Source organism: Eptesicus fuscus, chromosome 14 (assembly GCF_027574615.1).
Source record: "Eptesicus fuscus isolate TK198812 chromosome 14, DD_ASM_mEF_20220401, whole genome shotgun sequence".
In the NCBI taxonomy this organism is placed as follows: Eukaryota; Metazoa; Chordata; class Mammalia; order Chiroptera; family Vespertilionidae; genus Eptesicus; species Eptesicus fuscus.
Genome location: NC_072486.1, coordinates 52142221 through 52157068, shown reverse-complemented (window position 1 = coordinate 52157068; position 14848 = coordinate 52142221). Strand labels below are relative to the sequence as shown.

Here is a 14848-nt window from a genome sequence, read left to right as displayed (position 1 = left end):
CCAGGAAGTGCAGGTTGCCCGTGGGAGCCTACAAGGACTGTGACATCAGAATAGTGACATCACAAGAAAACCCTCCAAACAGAGCAAAGGGAGGTGCAAAAGCCTCTGCTCTCTCACCCCAAACACCAGAGCCAGAGCTGGGAGATGGCCAGTCTTTTCCTGCCCAAGTCTTCCAGTGGCCCCTGGCTCCTCTACTACATGGCCCTCTGTCTTCTGGGGTCGGGTGAGTCCTGAGTTCAGGTGGGACATCCCTTGAACCCAAAGTTCTTGACTGTTGCTGGCCTGTCCATCTCCTTCCTGTGCTGGTCTCCAGCTTCTGTCTCCTTCTTCCACAGGTTCCATGGCTGCTGGAGTCACCCAGTCCCCAAGACACCTAATCAAAAGTCCTGAGGGGAAGGCTGTTCTGAAGTGCCATCCTATCTCTGGACACAATACTGTGTACTGGTACCAACAGGCTCCGGGACAGGGCCCCGAGTTCCTCATTAGTTTTTTTGAAAAGGAGGAGGGACAGAAAGGAAACATCCCTGATCGGTTCTTAGGAAAACAGTTCGATAACTACAGCTCTGAGTTGGCCATGAGCGCCTTGCAGCTGGGAGACTCGGCCGTGTATCTCTGTGCCAGCAGCTTAGACACAGCCCTGCAGGGTCCATGGCTCTCTGCACTCAAACCTCCCTGCCCCAGATGAGGATGTCACAGGAGAGGGAGGGGCCTTAGTGAGTTTCCAGGGCTTCTAGTTCTTTTCTAAGACTCTCTCTGCCCTGTTGAGCTCAGCCAGAGCTTTCCTGAGCGTCCTCCCAGCTCTGCCAGCACCTGGCAATTCCTAGCACATGGCAGGAACTCCTGCTGTGATAGAGTGGGGTCCAAGTTGTATGTGCTAATGCATTGTCAGCAACGTGTGTCCACTTTACAGAGGAGGAAACACTTAGTATACCATTTTATAGACAAGAAGCTGCAGATCCAGGACATCCCAAATATATCTTAAATGGCAACCCTACATCTCCAGGCCTCAGAAGTCAACATTCCCCAGAATTCCATGGTGCTGCCTGGTCCTGGTCCATAGAATATAGCTGAGCCCTGTGTCTCCCCTCAAGAGCATCGGAGGTGGGATGGAGAGGTCACACCTCATGTGTGGTTGCATAGCTGATTGCCTAGCAATTTATAAGACACTAGAGACCTGATGCACAAAATTTGGCCTGGCCAGCGATCAGGGCCGAGCTAGAGGTGACTTGTGGGGCAGTCAGTGGTGGGGGAGGGGGACTGGCACCTGCCTTGGCTGGCCTGGGGCCTGTGGACTGGGGACAGCTCCTGCATTGAACGTCTGCCCCCCTGGTGGTCAGTGCGTGTCATAGTGACCAGTTGTTTCACCAGTTGTTCTGCAGTTCAGTCGACTTGCATATTAGGCTTTTATTATATAGGACCGTGGTCGGCAAACTGTGGCTCGCGAGCCACATGCGGCTCTTTGGCCCCTTGAGTGTGGCTCTTCCACAAAATACCACGGCCTGGGCGAGTCTATTTTGAAGAAGTGGCATTAGAAGAAGTTTAAGTTTAAAAAAATTGGCTCTCAAAAGAAATTTCAGTCGTTGTACTGTTGATATTTGGCTCTGTTGACTAATGAGCTTGCCGACCACTGATATAGGATAGTACTTCAAGCCAGAAAACTTGCATCTGTCCTCTCCTAGTTCACATAGAGGGAGGCCATGATGTCCCTCTAAAGAGGAGCTAAGTGACTAGGGTGATTTCAGACTACCAGAAGATTAACCAAGAAAACAGAATCTGTCCAGGAATTTCAAGCAGAATTCTGGGAGTTACTACAAGGAATCAGTGTTTCTCAACCACTGGAAGGTGTATGAAGGAAGGTCTCAGCTTGCCCTCACACTCAGCACTTTCAAGCAGATAATCTGAAATCGCTGCATCTGCCCAGAACAGGAACTACAGAAAACAGCTGAACATCACCGCTATTAAGTGAATGGTGTAGACTTTTACAGACTGGGGTACAAGTTTATTGATGAATGCAGACGAGTTCAATGCTACTTATTTTGTGCATTAGTCATCTTATTCGTTGCTCATTTTCTGTGAGGTAGCACAAATTACCCAGGTTACAGGTGAAAACACTGATCGCTAGAGAGTTTGGATACTTTGCTGTAGGGAAACGGCTAACAAATACCGGAACTGGGACCCAAACATGGGCCATACTGACTTCCACCCATGCTTTAAATCACCACACCCTTCTGCTCTTGGTAGAGGGAGGCATCTTCAAAATGAGAACATGAATTCAAAGATTCCTTTCAGAAACTCTGGCTCTGACACAAATCATTTGCATAACAGCTTCCCCTGGGAGGGGACATGCTGAAGAGGAAAGAGATCCAGCTTTGGGAACCTGTCTGTTCCTATTCTGACCTGTCTTGGGATGGTGACTCAGAAAATATTTGTCCGAGTTTTTACATTTTTAAACTGGGGCCAATAATTCGTGTCTTGTAGAGATTTAAAACAAGCAAATACAACAAATTGCTTAATAAAAATATATGCTTAAGTAATTTTTGTTCTCTATAAACTCTGTGACAAATCTCTACTGTAGAAAAATTATTTGCTATATGCAGCTCTGGGATCAAAAGCAGGCCGGGGTTACTTTTGCCTGACTCATCTGTGGCTCAGAAAGAAACGCCTCTGAAATGCAAATACTGTTGTCTGATCATTTATTGGGTGAAATTAAGTACTGAGAGGTGCTCTTAAGGGAAAATGAAAATGGGACGCAGGACAGCACTTCCTGTTTGATGTTAAGTCTGATGTGCAAGAAGGTGTGGTGCTTCCAGAAAGTTGTGGCTTTGGAGTGATTGGTGATCACACAGAAGAGCTGAAGGAAGAGACCGTTTTGTGTGAAGAGAGACCATAGTAGTGAGGCCTCCAGTGCCGTCCATCCATTCCCGGCCCACCTCTGGTATCAGCCTCAGCTGCAGTGAACAATTACATGCAAGTTGATGTGCATTTACCTGGATCGGACAGGACCCCTTCACCTGCCAGCTGGGAGTCCCTCTACTTTTTGCTCTGGCCTCCTCTCTATCATAGGAGCCCATGTGGCCTGCACAGCAGGGCAGCCAGAGCTGCAGAAGTGCTAATGCTCCTGGAGGGAAAGGAGCCAGGGATGAAAGCTCAGCCTTCGCGTCCAGGAGGACAGCTCAGGAGGTGGTCTGTGTGTTTCTCTGCAGGTTCCAACAAAATCCATCTCCTGATGTCCCAGCACAACCGCAATATTGCACCTTATCCTGGTTTTCTCCTTCCATGATCCTTCCTCCCTACTCTCTTACTCCTGCTTTCTGAGATCATTTCCAAAATAAACTACTTGCACCTAAATCCTCATTTCAGATGGGCTTTCAGGGTCAGCCTAAACAGTGACAATGATGGATGGAAATGACCATCAGAAGTCTCTTCTCTTTGGAAGAAACTGCCATTTTTGTTTCATTCATTCTGCCATCCAATCATTCAAAAAGTCTTATAAAGATAAAGTTTTATAATAACAGGTATAAATGGATTTTTCCCAGTTCACTTTGGTTTATTTAAAATTCCCAACAGACTCGCATGGGTATCTGCTCCTTTCAAGTTCTGAACCTATTTGTGACTGACTAGACTGAGTTATGTTTACAGAAGTGGAGTCTGCCTGGACTCCAATAACCATTCATTCCTTTCATTCAACAAACACTAATTGAATTCAGGTAAAGGGTCATTTGGGCTTGATGGAGATGTATGCCTATAATTATGGTGTTTTTCTAAAAAGAAAACAGGAACATATCTAGAAGTCTTGGACAGTTTCTGTGCAAATGAGAAGGCCTGAAATTATTCTTCATTGTCTGCACAGCCCATCCAGCCTTCACTACTTACCATGTACAGGCACTATCTAGGAGCTTGGGAGACACCTATGCAAAAACACAAGGACCAGTAAAAAGCTTTCTGGTGACATATATTTTTTATTCAACATCAAATTTATGACTCTAATTCGTTAATTTATAAGAAAATTACAAAGGAGCTATTCCTGGTAAATGCTTATCTTACTAAAGTAATTAGGTGTATTATTAAGAATACTAACAATATGGATAGATGATATCTGATTGTGAGAACAGTCCTTAGATCTCTGGGATTCCATGTACTCTAACCCAAACAATGTGAGTCCTAGTAAAAACTTCCTCTATTTTGCACTTACCCAGCCTGGTATGCAGGCTCCTTTGCTGTGTGGCTCTTGTTCCTCGGTGACCAGATGAGTCCTAGATAAGATAGATATAAAAGCCTTTCCTGGTTTGGACAGGTACCAAGCTGCCAGTCTTTCTATGCGATGGCCATCAATTTCCTCCTTGCCTCTGATTTCTGCTTCCTTGTCCTTTCTCACTGTTGTATGATTATAGTTACCCATCGAGATGACATCAGTATATGCAGTTACAGAAATGGGGACACCTCACACTGAGATATAATCTGTATAAACAATAGCAGCTCATACTGATATTGACTAGTTGCAAGCGTGGCACTGTAGCTCATTTATGATTTAATATTCTTCCATACTATGTGTGTGTGTGGTGGGGGGGGGGAGGTAGGTGCAAGACTTCTGAATGCAGACAGAACATTTTCTTGTAATTCTGAAAGCATCAGAAATGTGTACCTCTGGCTGAATATCTCATTCACCTGGCTAACAAGCCTCCTCTCCCTTTAACAAAAAGCACTGTCATGGGGACTTAGGTAAAACAGTTTTCTGTGGCCTCAGCTGAAACCAAGTGAGACTACAGGGATCTGAACATGGAAGGCAGAGCTCCCATCAGTCAGTGAATTGTGATGGGAGCAAACACAAAGCAAATCAAGTGTTCAGATTCCAATGACCCTGACCTTGAAGCTTTGAAAACTTCCTGGATATCAGGTGGTTCCTGTGACTTAGAGGTTAATTGATTTGTTCCAGCGGGGAAGGGTGTGGCAGATTAGTTAAGCAGAAAAAGCATTTGTCAAGGACAGTGACATCACTGAGTCTATTTCCTCAAAACAGAACAGGAAGGCATGAGATTCTGCCCTGAAATGGTCATGAGGCTCTGCTTCTGTGTGGCTCTTTGTCTCCTGTGGGCAGGTGAGTACAGGTGGGCTTCCTGCACTAGATTCCCAAGACCTCAGCCAAAGCCTTCATCGTTGGATGACAACATCAGGTCTGTGGCTCTCTCTTTACAGGAAACCTGGATGCCCAAATCACCCAGAGCCCAAGATACAAGGTCACAGGGACAGAAAAGAAGGTGACTCTCAGGTGTCACCAGACTGATAACCAAAACGTTATGTACTGGTATCGCCAAGACCTGGGCCATGGGCTGAGGCTGATCCAGTACTCATTTGGTGTTGGCAGCATCGAAAAAGGAGATGTCCCTGAGGGGTACAGTGTCACTAGGCCAAATACAGAGAACTTTGCCCTCACACTGGACTCAGCCACCCTCTCCCAGACATCTGTGTACTTCTGTGCCAGCAGTGAATCCACAGTGGTTCATGGCTGACTCCTCTCTACACAAAAAGGCAGGGGGAGGCCCTGCATCCTGACTCCACAGAGCCATATGCAAACTAATAAGCCATGGAACCCCCAGTGGCCTGTGCCTTCAGGGTGAACTTCAGTGTGTGCTGAGGTCTACCTGCAGGGCAGTGTCTGCCAGGCCTGGACCAGACCCAGGATGCCGGACACACATTCCCCACTGTTGCTGTCAGTCAGTCTGTCCTCTGTAGCTGCCCTGTGACCTGGTAAGGTGTTTCTCCAGCTCTAGGTTTTCACCCCATCAACCTGAATCTGATGCATCCAGGGTGGAAAGTCATAGGAAAACAAGATCCACCTAGATCCCCTTGTATATTACACACTAATGTCTTCAAGTCAATGAAGTGGAGTCCTCTTCCATAAAGAAGCTATAGGAAATATACTGTTTACTGCATGGTGACCTAGAAGGACACAAGGCTTTGCTATGGGCTCAGGAGACATAATACCACATGGAGGGTAATGAAGACAGATAGGGCACTTGGTCGTGATCTGCAGAAAGAATAGGAGCTTCCAACTCAGATATTTCCCCAGGGTATCATTTTATTTTTTATATCTCTAAATACTAGTGCATTTCAGGGCAAAGCCAAGACAACAACCGATGCCCACCCTTGATTAAGAAATGGATAAGGTTGAGCATGTGTGACTGGTTGAGAAGAAGGTATGGTTATAGAAACAGGGACAGGTGCAGACAGAGAGGCAACTGTCTCAGAGAAATGTGGGAAACCAAGGGGAGGGGTGTTTCCTAAACTCAGTGCATCACAGCCACACCACATCTCTCCTTCAGGCCCTGCTAAGCTATATCTATGAGAGGAGCTGCTGATTCAACCTGAGTCAAGTCCAAATGAACCCTGGGCCATGGAGCCTCTGCTGGGGTGGAAGGCAGTGACATCCCAGGTAGACCTGTCTGTCCACTGGAGATGGGCTTCTGAGCTCCCTCTCAATCTTTGGGTCAGAGCATTTAGCTGGGACAGCCCCATCTCGCCCTGACCTGGCCATGAGCCCCAACCTCTTCTGTGTGATGCTTTGTTTCCTTGTGGCAGGTGAGTTCTTTCAGTGTACATGTTTATGTGTCAGTGCAAATACCACTTAATGTTATTTACTTGATTAGGAATATTCTGGTAATTGAGTAAAGCAGAGGAACAGTAGCATTCAACATGAAATTTATATTTTGTGGCTACTTGGAAAAGCTGTTCCTGTCGGCAGAGGCTCCATTTACAGAGAGAGGCCATGTATTAGTTCTTGAAGAACTGTGAGTATCTCTCTGGGTAGAAACAATAGAATTGTCTAGAATGACCCAAGAATAGACCAAAGCCCCAGATTTGCCTGAGTGATTCATATCAATGCTTTAAAGACTAATGGTCCAGCTACTCTGGCTCAGTGGTGGAGCATAGACCTATGAACCAGGAGGTCACAGTAGGATTCCTGGTCAGGGCACATCCAGGTTGCAGGCTCCATCCCAGTACGGTGCGTGCAGGAGGCAGGCAATCAATGATTCTCTCTCATAATTGAAGTTTATATCTCCCCCTCATATACATTTTAAAAAGACTAATGTAATTTCCTTTCCTTAGGCAGCAAAGACTGAAAATAGACTCATTTCAAAGAGTAGAACCCTAAAAGTAATGGAGTGAGAATATCTTCCTGAGACTACAGCATTTATTCCCACTTCTTTGTGGGAACCATATTTGAGAAAGCTATGACGTGTTCATCAACCCTGGGGTAACACCACAACCAACCTTGTAATTCTACTGCCACTTGTATTAAAAACACAAACTGAGCATGTCTAGAGCTTATGGAAATGTAACTTGTTTCTATTGAGTTTGGAAATGCAGGCACTAGAGGGCGCTCATTTACCTTCCTTTTCAGATAAAAGGGAATTATTCACAGGCAAGACCTAGAACAGTGGTCGGCAAACTCTTTAGTCAACAGAGCCAAATATCAACAGTACAATGATTGAAATTTCTTTTGAGAGCCAAATTTTTTAAACTTAAACTTCTAACGCCACTTCTTCAAAATAGACTCGCCCAGGCTGTGGTATTTTGTGGAAGAGCCACACTCAAGGGGCCAAAGAGCCGCATGTGGCTTGCGAGCCGCAGTTTGCCCACCACGGACCTAGAATGAGGGGTCAGAGCCTCCATTCTCTTGTAATTTGGGGACATTTATTTATTTTAGAACTGACTTGTAAACACCGGAGGTATTGTGATAAGGAGTTGAGGGCAAAAGTCAGTATGTAGATAAATGAATTAATAATAGAGGGTATTGTTGTTTGACTTTCAAAATTAATAGAAGGACCTAACCAACTTAGATCAGTACCCACCAGAGGCACCATTTCATCCCCAGAAGCTTTGAACTGTGAATTCAAACTGCTTTCAGGGCAAAGAGCAAAGATCTGACAATTCTACCATCTTTCCCACCTTTTCCTTCCCACATATCCCAGTGCTGTCCAAATCCTGGGAAGGACCAACAAAATGCAGGATGAAGGTTAGAAATAGGAGAGCTCAGAGTGAAGGTGATAAAGTCAGCATTTTAGTCCTCAACTGTCAAGTGCTGTTGAATGCAGTGAAAATGTCCAACTGACAATGTGAAGGAGCAAGAGACATGAGAAGGCTGGCCACATAGGGAGTGTGGGATCCAAGGAATAGACCACCCGAGCTCAGAGGGATGACAACCAAAAAATCTAACAATCAGTGTTGATTTACATCCACTTTTGAATTACTATTTCTCATTCATTCTTTGTTTCATAATTTTCATCTTTTAACATTTCTGATTATGAGTGACAATATTTTTTCTTTCTTAATAGGAATAAAAAAAAATCCTAAGGCTCAGTGATGTCACTATGGGAACTGCCTTGTGCAGACAAGGGAAGTCCCTCCTGCTCTGCTCATGCTCACAAGGACCCTAACCTAAGTAACCTCCCATTCCTGTCCTTACCCTGCCATGGGCACCAGGCTCCTCTGCTGGGTGAGCCTCTGTTTCCTGGGAGCAGGTGAGTCCTCAGAAAAATCAAGCACTTTAATTATGGTGTGTGTGTGTGTGTGTGTGTGTGTGTGTGTGTGTGTGTGTGTGTGTATTACAGTTATTTGTCCTCATTCTATTTCCAAATCTGTCTCCACAGGTCACACATATGCTGGAGTGTCCCAGTCCCCCAGGCACATAGTCACAGAGAGGGGACAGAATGTCACTCTCAGGTGTGATCCAATTTCTGGACACCTGACCCTTTACTGGTATCGACAGACACTGGGGAAGGGCCTGGAGTTTTTGATTTACTTCCAAGGCAAGGATGCCTCAGACAAATCAGGGATGCCTAAAGAGCGGTTCTCTGCTGAGAGGCGTGATGGCTCCTACTCCACTCTGAAGATCCAGCGTGCAGAGCAGGGAGACTCAGCCGTGTACCTCTGTGCCAGCAGTCTAACCACAGCGTGGCACAGTCACCCTCTTCCTGCTCTCAAACCCTCATGTGCTCACCTCTCATAGTTCCCAGAGTCTTGAAGAAAAGAGTGACCCCTCTTCTTTCCTCACCAAGGGGAATAAGTGCTTTGGGATTTTAATTGTTGTTCTCTTCTTGGGAGGTCAGGAAATGACCTTCAAAATACCAGAACAGGTCACCTTGGGTAATAACATTCTGGCTGTGGATCTCTGGGATTTCTTTTTTTTTTTTTTTAATATATTTTATTGATTTTTTTACAGAAAGGAAGGGAGAGGGATAGAAAGTTAGAAACATCGATGAGAGAGAAACATCGATCAGTTGCCTCCTGCACACTCCCTACTGGGGATGTGCCCGCAACAAAGGTACATGCCCTTGACCGGAATCGAACCCGGGACCCTTGAGTCCGAAGGCCGACGCTTCATCCACTGAGCCAAACCGGCTAGGGCTCTGGGATTTCTTTATACAGTTCAAGATTCTACAATTGAGATTGAACATCCAGGCTGAGTGTAAAGTATTGTGGAATCTTCTGTAAAATATAAAATTTCAACACATTTACAATAAACTCCCTGTACTGAGTGTCACTGACTCAGACCACATTAAGCTCTTGTGTGGGCAGCCAATGCAGAGCACTGTCAAAGCCCCATGCAGCCACCAGCCTTAAAATACATAAATTAGAACCCTTAGTAAGAACTGTGATTGAGATCAATTGTCCAGGAGCACTTGTCACCCACAATAATGCACGTTAAAGTATGCCCATATATTGTTTTAGTATTTTTTATGTTCCTGCAGTCATTCTGTGTTTAATATTCTTCTTCTCTAGTCTATTTTTAATAGAAATTTAAATTTGGCTTGGTTTAATAAAAACCTTACTTGAGAAGGCATTAAAGAAAAGTGATTCAAAGAAGACCTGGATAACAATCACAGTAGTCCCTTCTTATTTTGGGGGGATATTTTCCAAAACTTCCAGTGGGTACCTGAAACTGCTGATAGTACTGAACCCCATATATACTGTTTACCTTATAGATGCATATTTTTTCACTTAAAGGAAGCACTTTACGGCATTTCTTTGGCATGTCAGAATTGCCAGCATCGCTACTCTTGTGCTTTGGGCCACTATTAAGTGAAAGAAGGTTGACTAGATCACAAGCACTGTGATGCTGCTACAGTCAACCTTGAGAGGGCTACTGAGTAACTAATGGCAGGTTGTATACACAAGGGGTGTGTATACACCCCTGCATGGAAATGGATAGCAGGAAATGGCACAAGATTTCATGAGGCTTATCAGATTAGTGTGCAATTTAAAACTTAGGAATGGTTTATTTCTGGAATTTACCATTTAATAACTTTGGACTGCACTTGAATGCAGGTGACTGAAACTGCAGAAAGTGAAACTGCAGATAAGGGGGACTACTGTATGTAAAAGTAAAATGTGTGATGATAAGAGCAAGACAGGGAGCATCTACATGGATAAATATCTTACCATTGTGAAATTTTCCTAATTTATGTCAGGTGGTATAATATCACATGAAGGTAGATGTCGGAAACCGAACATTGTCACTTGGTAGTTATGTGAAAAGGGAACCCGGGAAGGCTGGTCACCTTGAAGCTAAAGGTCAGAGCAAACCACTCCCTATCTAATTGAGACAATGGTAACTGAGGCAACTTCCCACCAAATAATCACATAAATCCTTATTGAAAAGATAATCTGTCTGTTACTGGAATTACCTGCCTAAGGGCAATGGGTGTATCTCAGAACCCCAATAAAAGGGATAGCAAAGGCCAGAGCAGGGGTAGTCCTCCCACTAGAGGTGGGCTCCCGCCTGGCCCCTCATTTACCCAAATTGATTCTTTTCTAGCTTCTCTTCATTTTGATTGTGGCCTTCTCCAGAAACCGGACCTGAACGGGAACCCTGAAACACGTGGGACGTGACAAAGGATCCCACAGGTAGACTGTGTTAAGGCAGAGAGGTATATTGCAAACCCTAAAGCCACCACTAAAATAACAAGCACACTTATAGTTAATACACCAACAAAAAAGAGGAAATAGAATTATTTAAATGCTCAATTAATATACAAGAAGACATAAAGTGAAGAAAAGAACAAACAAAAGATGGAGCATATACAACAAATAACAAGATTGTGATAGATACTAATTAACTAGATGAATAGTCATATCAAGTCAAAATAGTCTCAATGCCCCAAATAAAAACCATAGGTTGTGATTTTGAGTAAAAAAAACTGTATGCTGCCCATCAGAAAGGCAGTATAATCACAAAACTAAGAAGGTAAAATGGAAAAGATATACCATGCTAACACTAATCACAAGAAAGCTGGAGCAGCAATATTAATATCAGACAAAGTAAATTTCAGAGCAAAGACAGGTCATATTCTATTGATAAAATGGTCAATTGAGCAAGAAGAGATAGCAATCATATATATTTATGCATCTAAAAAGTTTCAAAATACAGGAGTAAAAACAAGGAGAAAAAGACAAATTCACAATTATAGTCAGACATTTCAACACCTGGCAGTAATTTTTTTTTCCAGAGAAAGAGTGGTAAGAGACAGAGAGAAACATGGATGTGAGAGAGACACATCTCTTGGTTGCCTCCCATGCACACCCATACTGGATGCCAGGGATCGAGTCTGCAACTGAGATACATGCCCTTGACTGGAATCAAACCCAGGACCCTTTAGTTCTCAGGGTAATACTCTATCTACTGAGCCAATCCGGCTAGGGCCACTTGTCAGTAGTTGATTGAACATCATGACCGCCTCCCAATAAAATCAGTGAGGATATAGAAGACATAAACAACATTAATGATCACCTCAACCTAACAGATATTTACAGTTCACCCATAGCAACAGAATACACATTCTATCAAATGCACATGGACCATGGACCAGGATGCTATGACTTTGGGTATAAAATAAGTATTGATACATTTAACAGAATTCAAGTCATACAAAGCATGTTCTCTCACCACAGAGGAACTAAATTAGATATCAATAACAGAAAGAGTTCTGGAAAAATTACAAAATTTGGAAAGGAAATAACAATCTTCTAAATAACCCATGAGGCTAAGAACAAATAAAAATTGAAATTATAAAGGTATTTTAACTTAATGAAAATGAAAATATATTAAAATTGGTAGAATGCCACTAAAGAAGTACCTACTGAGGAACCTGAAAGCTCAGGAATAATTCCCTACTCATCCTGAGGCCAGCCAGCACTACTATGGTACTCAAATGAGACCAAGGAATTACCAAAACAACACTAAACAAAAACCTACAGACCAATATCCCTCATGGACACAGAATAACAATCCTTTTAGAATTCCAGTATATCAAAATGCAATGACATCTACAGAGGGTAACACATCATGTTCAAGTGGGCTTATCTCAGGAAAGTATAGTTAGTTTAACATTCAAAAATATGCCAATGTACTCAAATACTAAAAAAAGAAAAATCATATGATCATCTCTATAGAATCTTAAAAACATTTGATAAAAGCCAACAGCAATTCCTGATAAAAATTCAGTAAATTGGAAGTAAATGGAAGAAGTCCTTTCCCTAATGAAGGGCATGTATAAAACAGTTTATGGTTAATAGACATTTTTGCAGGTACACTATGGTAAGTTAAACATGCATATTGTAATCCCTAGATCAAACACTGAAAGTAGCACAAAAGGAGTGAAATAGTCATTCAACAATGGTGCTGGAAAAATAATCAATGATGCATCTGGGAAAATAATTTTAATCCTTACCTCACTCCATCTTATAGGGCCCAGAAGCTAACCAATGGTGTTTACATTTTTAAGTGGTTGAAAACGATTAAAAACCAGTATTTGTGACATACAAAATTTCTGTAAAATTCAGATTTTGGTATCGATACAGGAAGTTTATTGGAGCACAGCCTCAATCCCTCACGTACACAGTGTCTCTGGCTGCTTTGGCACAGCTGTGGCAGAACTGAGCAGCTGGGACAGAAAACCGGAAATATTTACAGAAGACTTTTGCTGATTTTGCAAACTTGAGTATGAGATGGGTCAGTATTCATAATGACATATAAAGCTCCTGAAAAAAAGCAGAGCAAATTCTTTTCATGACTTGGAGTAGCAGAGATTTCTTAGAGAGGACAAAAATATTCTAATCTTTAAAAAGCACACTTTTCTTTACAAATATTTTGAAATCCTGTTCATCAAAAGAAATCAAGAAAAAATATATCTGAGGAAGGGAATGTATAAAAATATAAATAATTCCTACAAATCAATAATTTTTAAAGGTGAGTAATTCAATTTTAAAAAGATTAAAATCAGTGAGGATATCAGTTGAATAGGGTGATTCCCCACCACCACCAAAAAAAGGATCTATAAGTAGGCAGTTCCATCTTCATAGAGGGTTTATTTTCAGCCGTTTAGGAGCATTTTTGGCGGATAGAACCCCATGGTCTGCCCTGCCCAAGAATTACCTTTGGTTAAAGACAGCACTTTGCCCAAGGTCCCTCTACCACCCCTTCCCAGGGCAGCAAATGCATGGTGTCCTCATTCCTAGAACACTCATTGATGATATTTAGAATTTTATTCCCTTTTTGGAAATATGCATCACGCCTTCCTCGTTACCACCTGGAAAGAGTGAACTTGAGACAGGCAAACATCACATCAGCAGGAGCTGTGCAGGGTCCTGGCCAATCCTGAGGCCTAATTCAAACAGAACCCAGCCAGCCTGGGCAGTGTCAATACACCTACTGCACAAGTGGCCGCGTGGGGGCGCTGTGTATCCACTGAGTGAGCTGCTGATGGGGCCCTGTGGGAGACGGAGGATTAAGGGAGAGAGTCTTGGCTTGGTCCCTACCTTAGGGGGACTATCTGATGAATCAGAGGTTTGCTGATCATATCTTCTCACATAACTGCTATGCAGGTGTGTTGGTCACAGCAGGAAACCACGAGCTTGGCCTAGTCTGGAGGTAAGGCTTCTCTTGGAGCCTACGTTTGGTGGAGACTGTGAGGGAGCTTCTTTGTGTGGGGCAGCCTGGATAATTCAAGTCAGGTGTAGAGCAAGGAGCACCTGCTTCTAGGAAACAGAGAAGCTGTGGGGATGACCACAGGCCCCAAACCCTGCCTGGACAGCTCAGCACAGCCAGCAGCACCTACACATAGGAAGATGGGCAGACTGAGGAATGCCTGGAGCAGCCTGAGCCTGTCCAGGAGGTGCAAGGTGCCTGTGGAGCCTACAAGGACAGTGACGTCAGAACAATGACATCACAGGCAAGCCCTCTACTCAGTACAAAGGGAGGGGCAAAGCCTCTGCTCTCTCATCCCAAACACCAGAGCCCAGAGCTGGGAGATGGCCAGTCTTGTCCTGCCTGAATCTTCCAGTGGCCCTTGGCTCCTCTGCTGCTTGGCTCTCTGTCTCCTGGGGGCGGGTGAGTCCTGAGTTCAGATGGGACACCCCTTGAACGCAAAGTTCTTAACTGTCGCTGGCCTGTCCATGTCCTTTCTGTGCTGGCCTCCAGCTTCTGTCTCCTTCCTCCACAGGTTCCGTGGCTGCTGGAGTCACCCAGTCCCCAAGACATGTAATCAAAGGCCATGGGGGGAAGGCCGTTCTGAAGTGCCACCCCATCTCCGGACACAGAAGTGTGTACTGGTACCAGCAGGCTCTGGGACAGGGCCCCAAGTTCCTCATTGAATATTTTGAAAAAGAGGAGAGAGAAAAGGGGAGCATCCCTGATCGGTTCTTAGGAAAACAGTTCAGTGACTACAGCTCTGAGCTGTCCATGAGCGCCTTGCAGCTGGGAGACTCGGCCGTGTATCTCTGTGCCAGCAGCTTAGACACAGCCCTGCAGGGTCCATGGCTTTCTGCACGCAAACCTCCCTGCCCCAGATGA

General features: G+C 44.1%; 4 gene segments (V, D, J or C); all 4 read left to right on the top strand.

The window, feature by feature from the left end:
* Positions 1 to 116: 116 nt before the first annotated feature.
* On the top strand, positions 117 to 815 carry LOC129151509 (T cell receptor beta variable 5-6-like). The segment is given in 2 exon segments: positions 117 to 223; positions 336 to 815. Coding segments are annotated over 2 exon segments (429 nt in total).
* A 4237-nt stretch (positions 816 to 5052) lies between these two features.
* LOC129151517 (T cell receptor beta variable 10-1-like) lies at positions 5053 to 5507 on the top strand. The segment is given in 2 exon segments: positions 5053 to 5095; positions 5194 to 5507. Coding segments are annotated over 2 exon segments (357 nt in total).
* A 2843-nt stretch (positions 5508 to 8350) lies between these two features.
* LOC103294138 (T cell receptor beta variable 7-2-like) lies at positions 8351 to 9334 on the top strand. The segment is given in 2 exon segments: positions 8351 to 8519; positions 8649 to 9334. Coding segments are annotated over 2 exon segments (408 nt in total).
* A 4973-nt stretch (positions 9335 to 14307) lies between these two features.
* On the top strand, positions 14308 to 14848 carry LOC103297314 (T cell receptor beta variable 5-5-like). The segment is given in 2 exon segments: positions 14308 to 14386; positions 14499 to 14848. Coding segments are annotated over 2 exon segments (429 nt in total).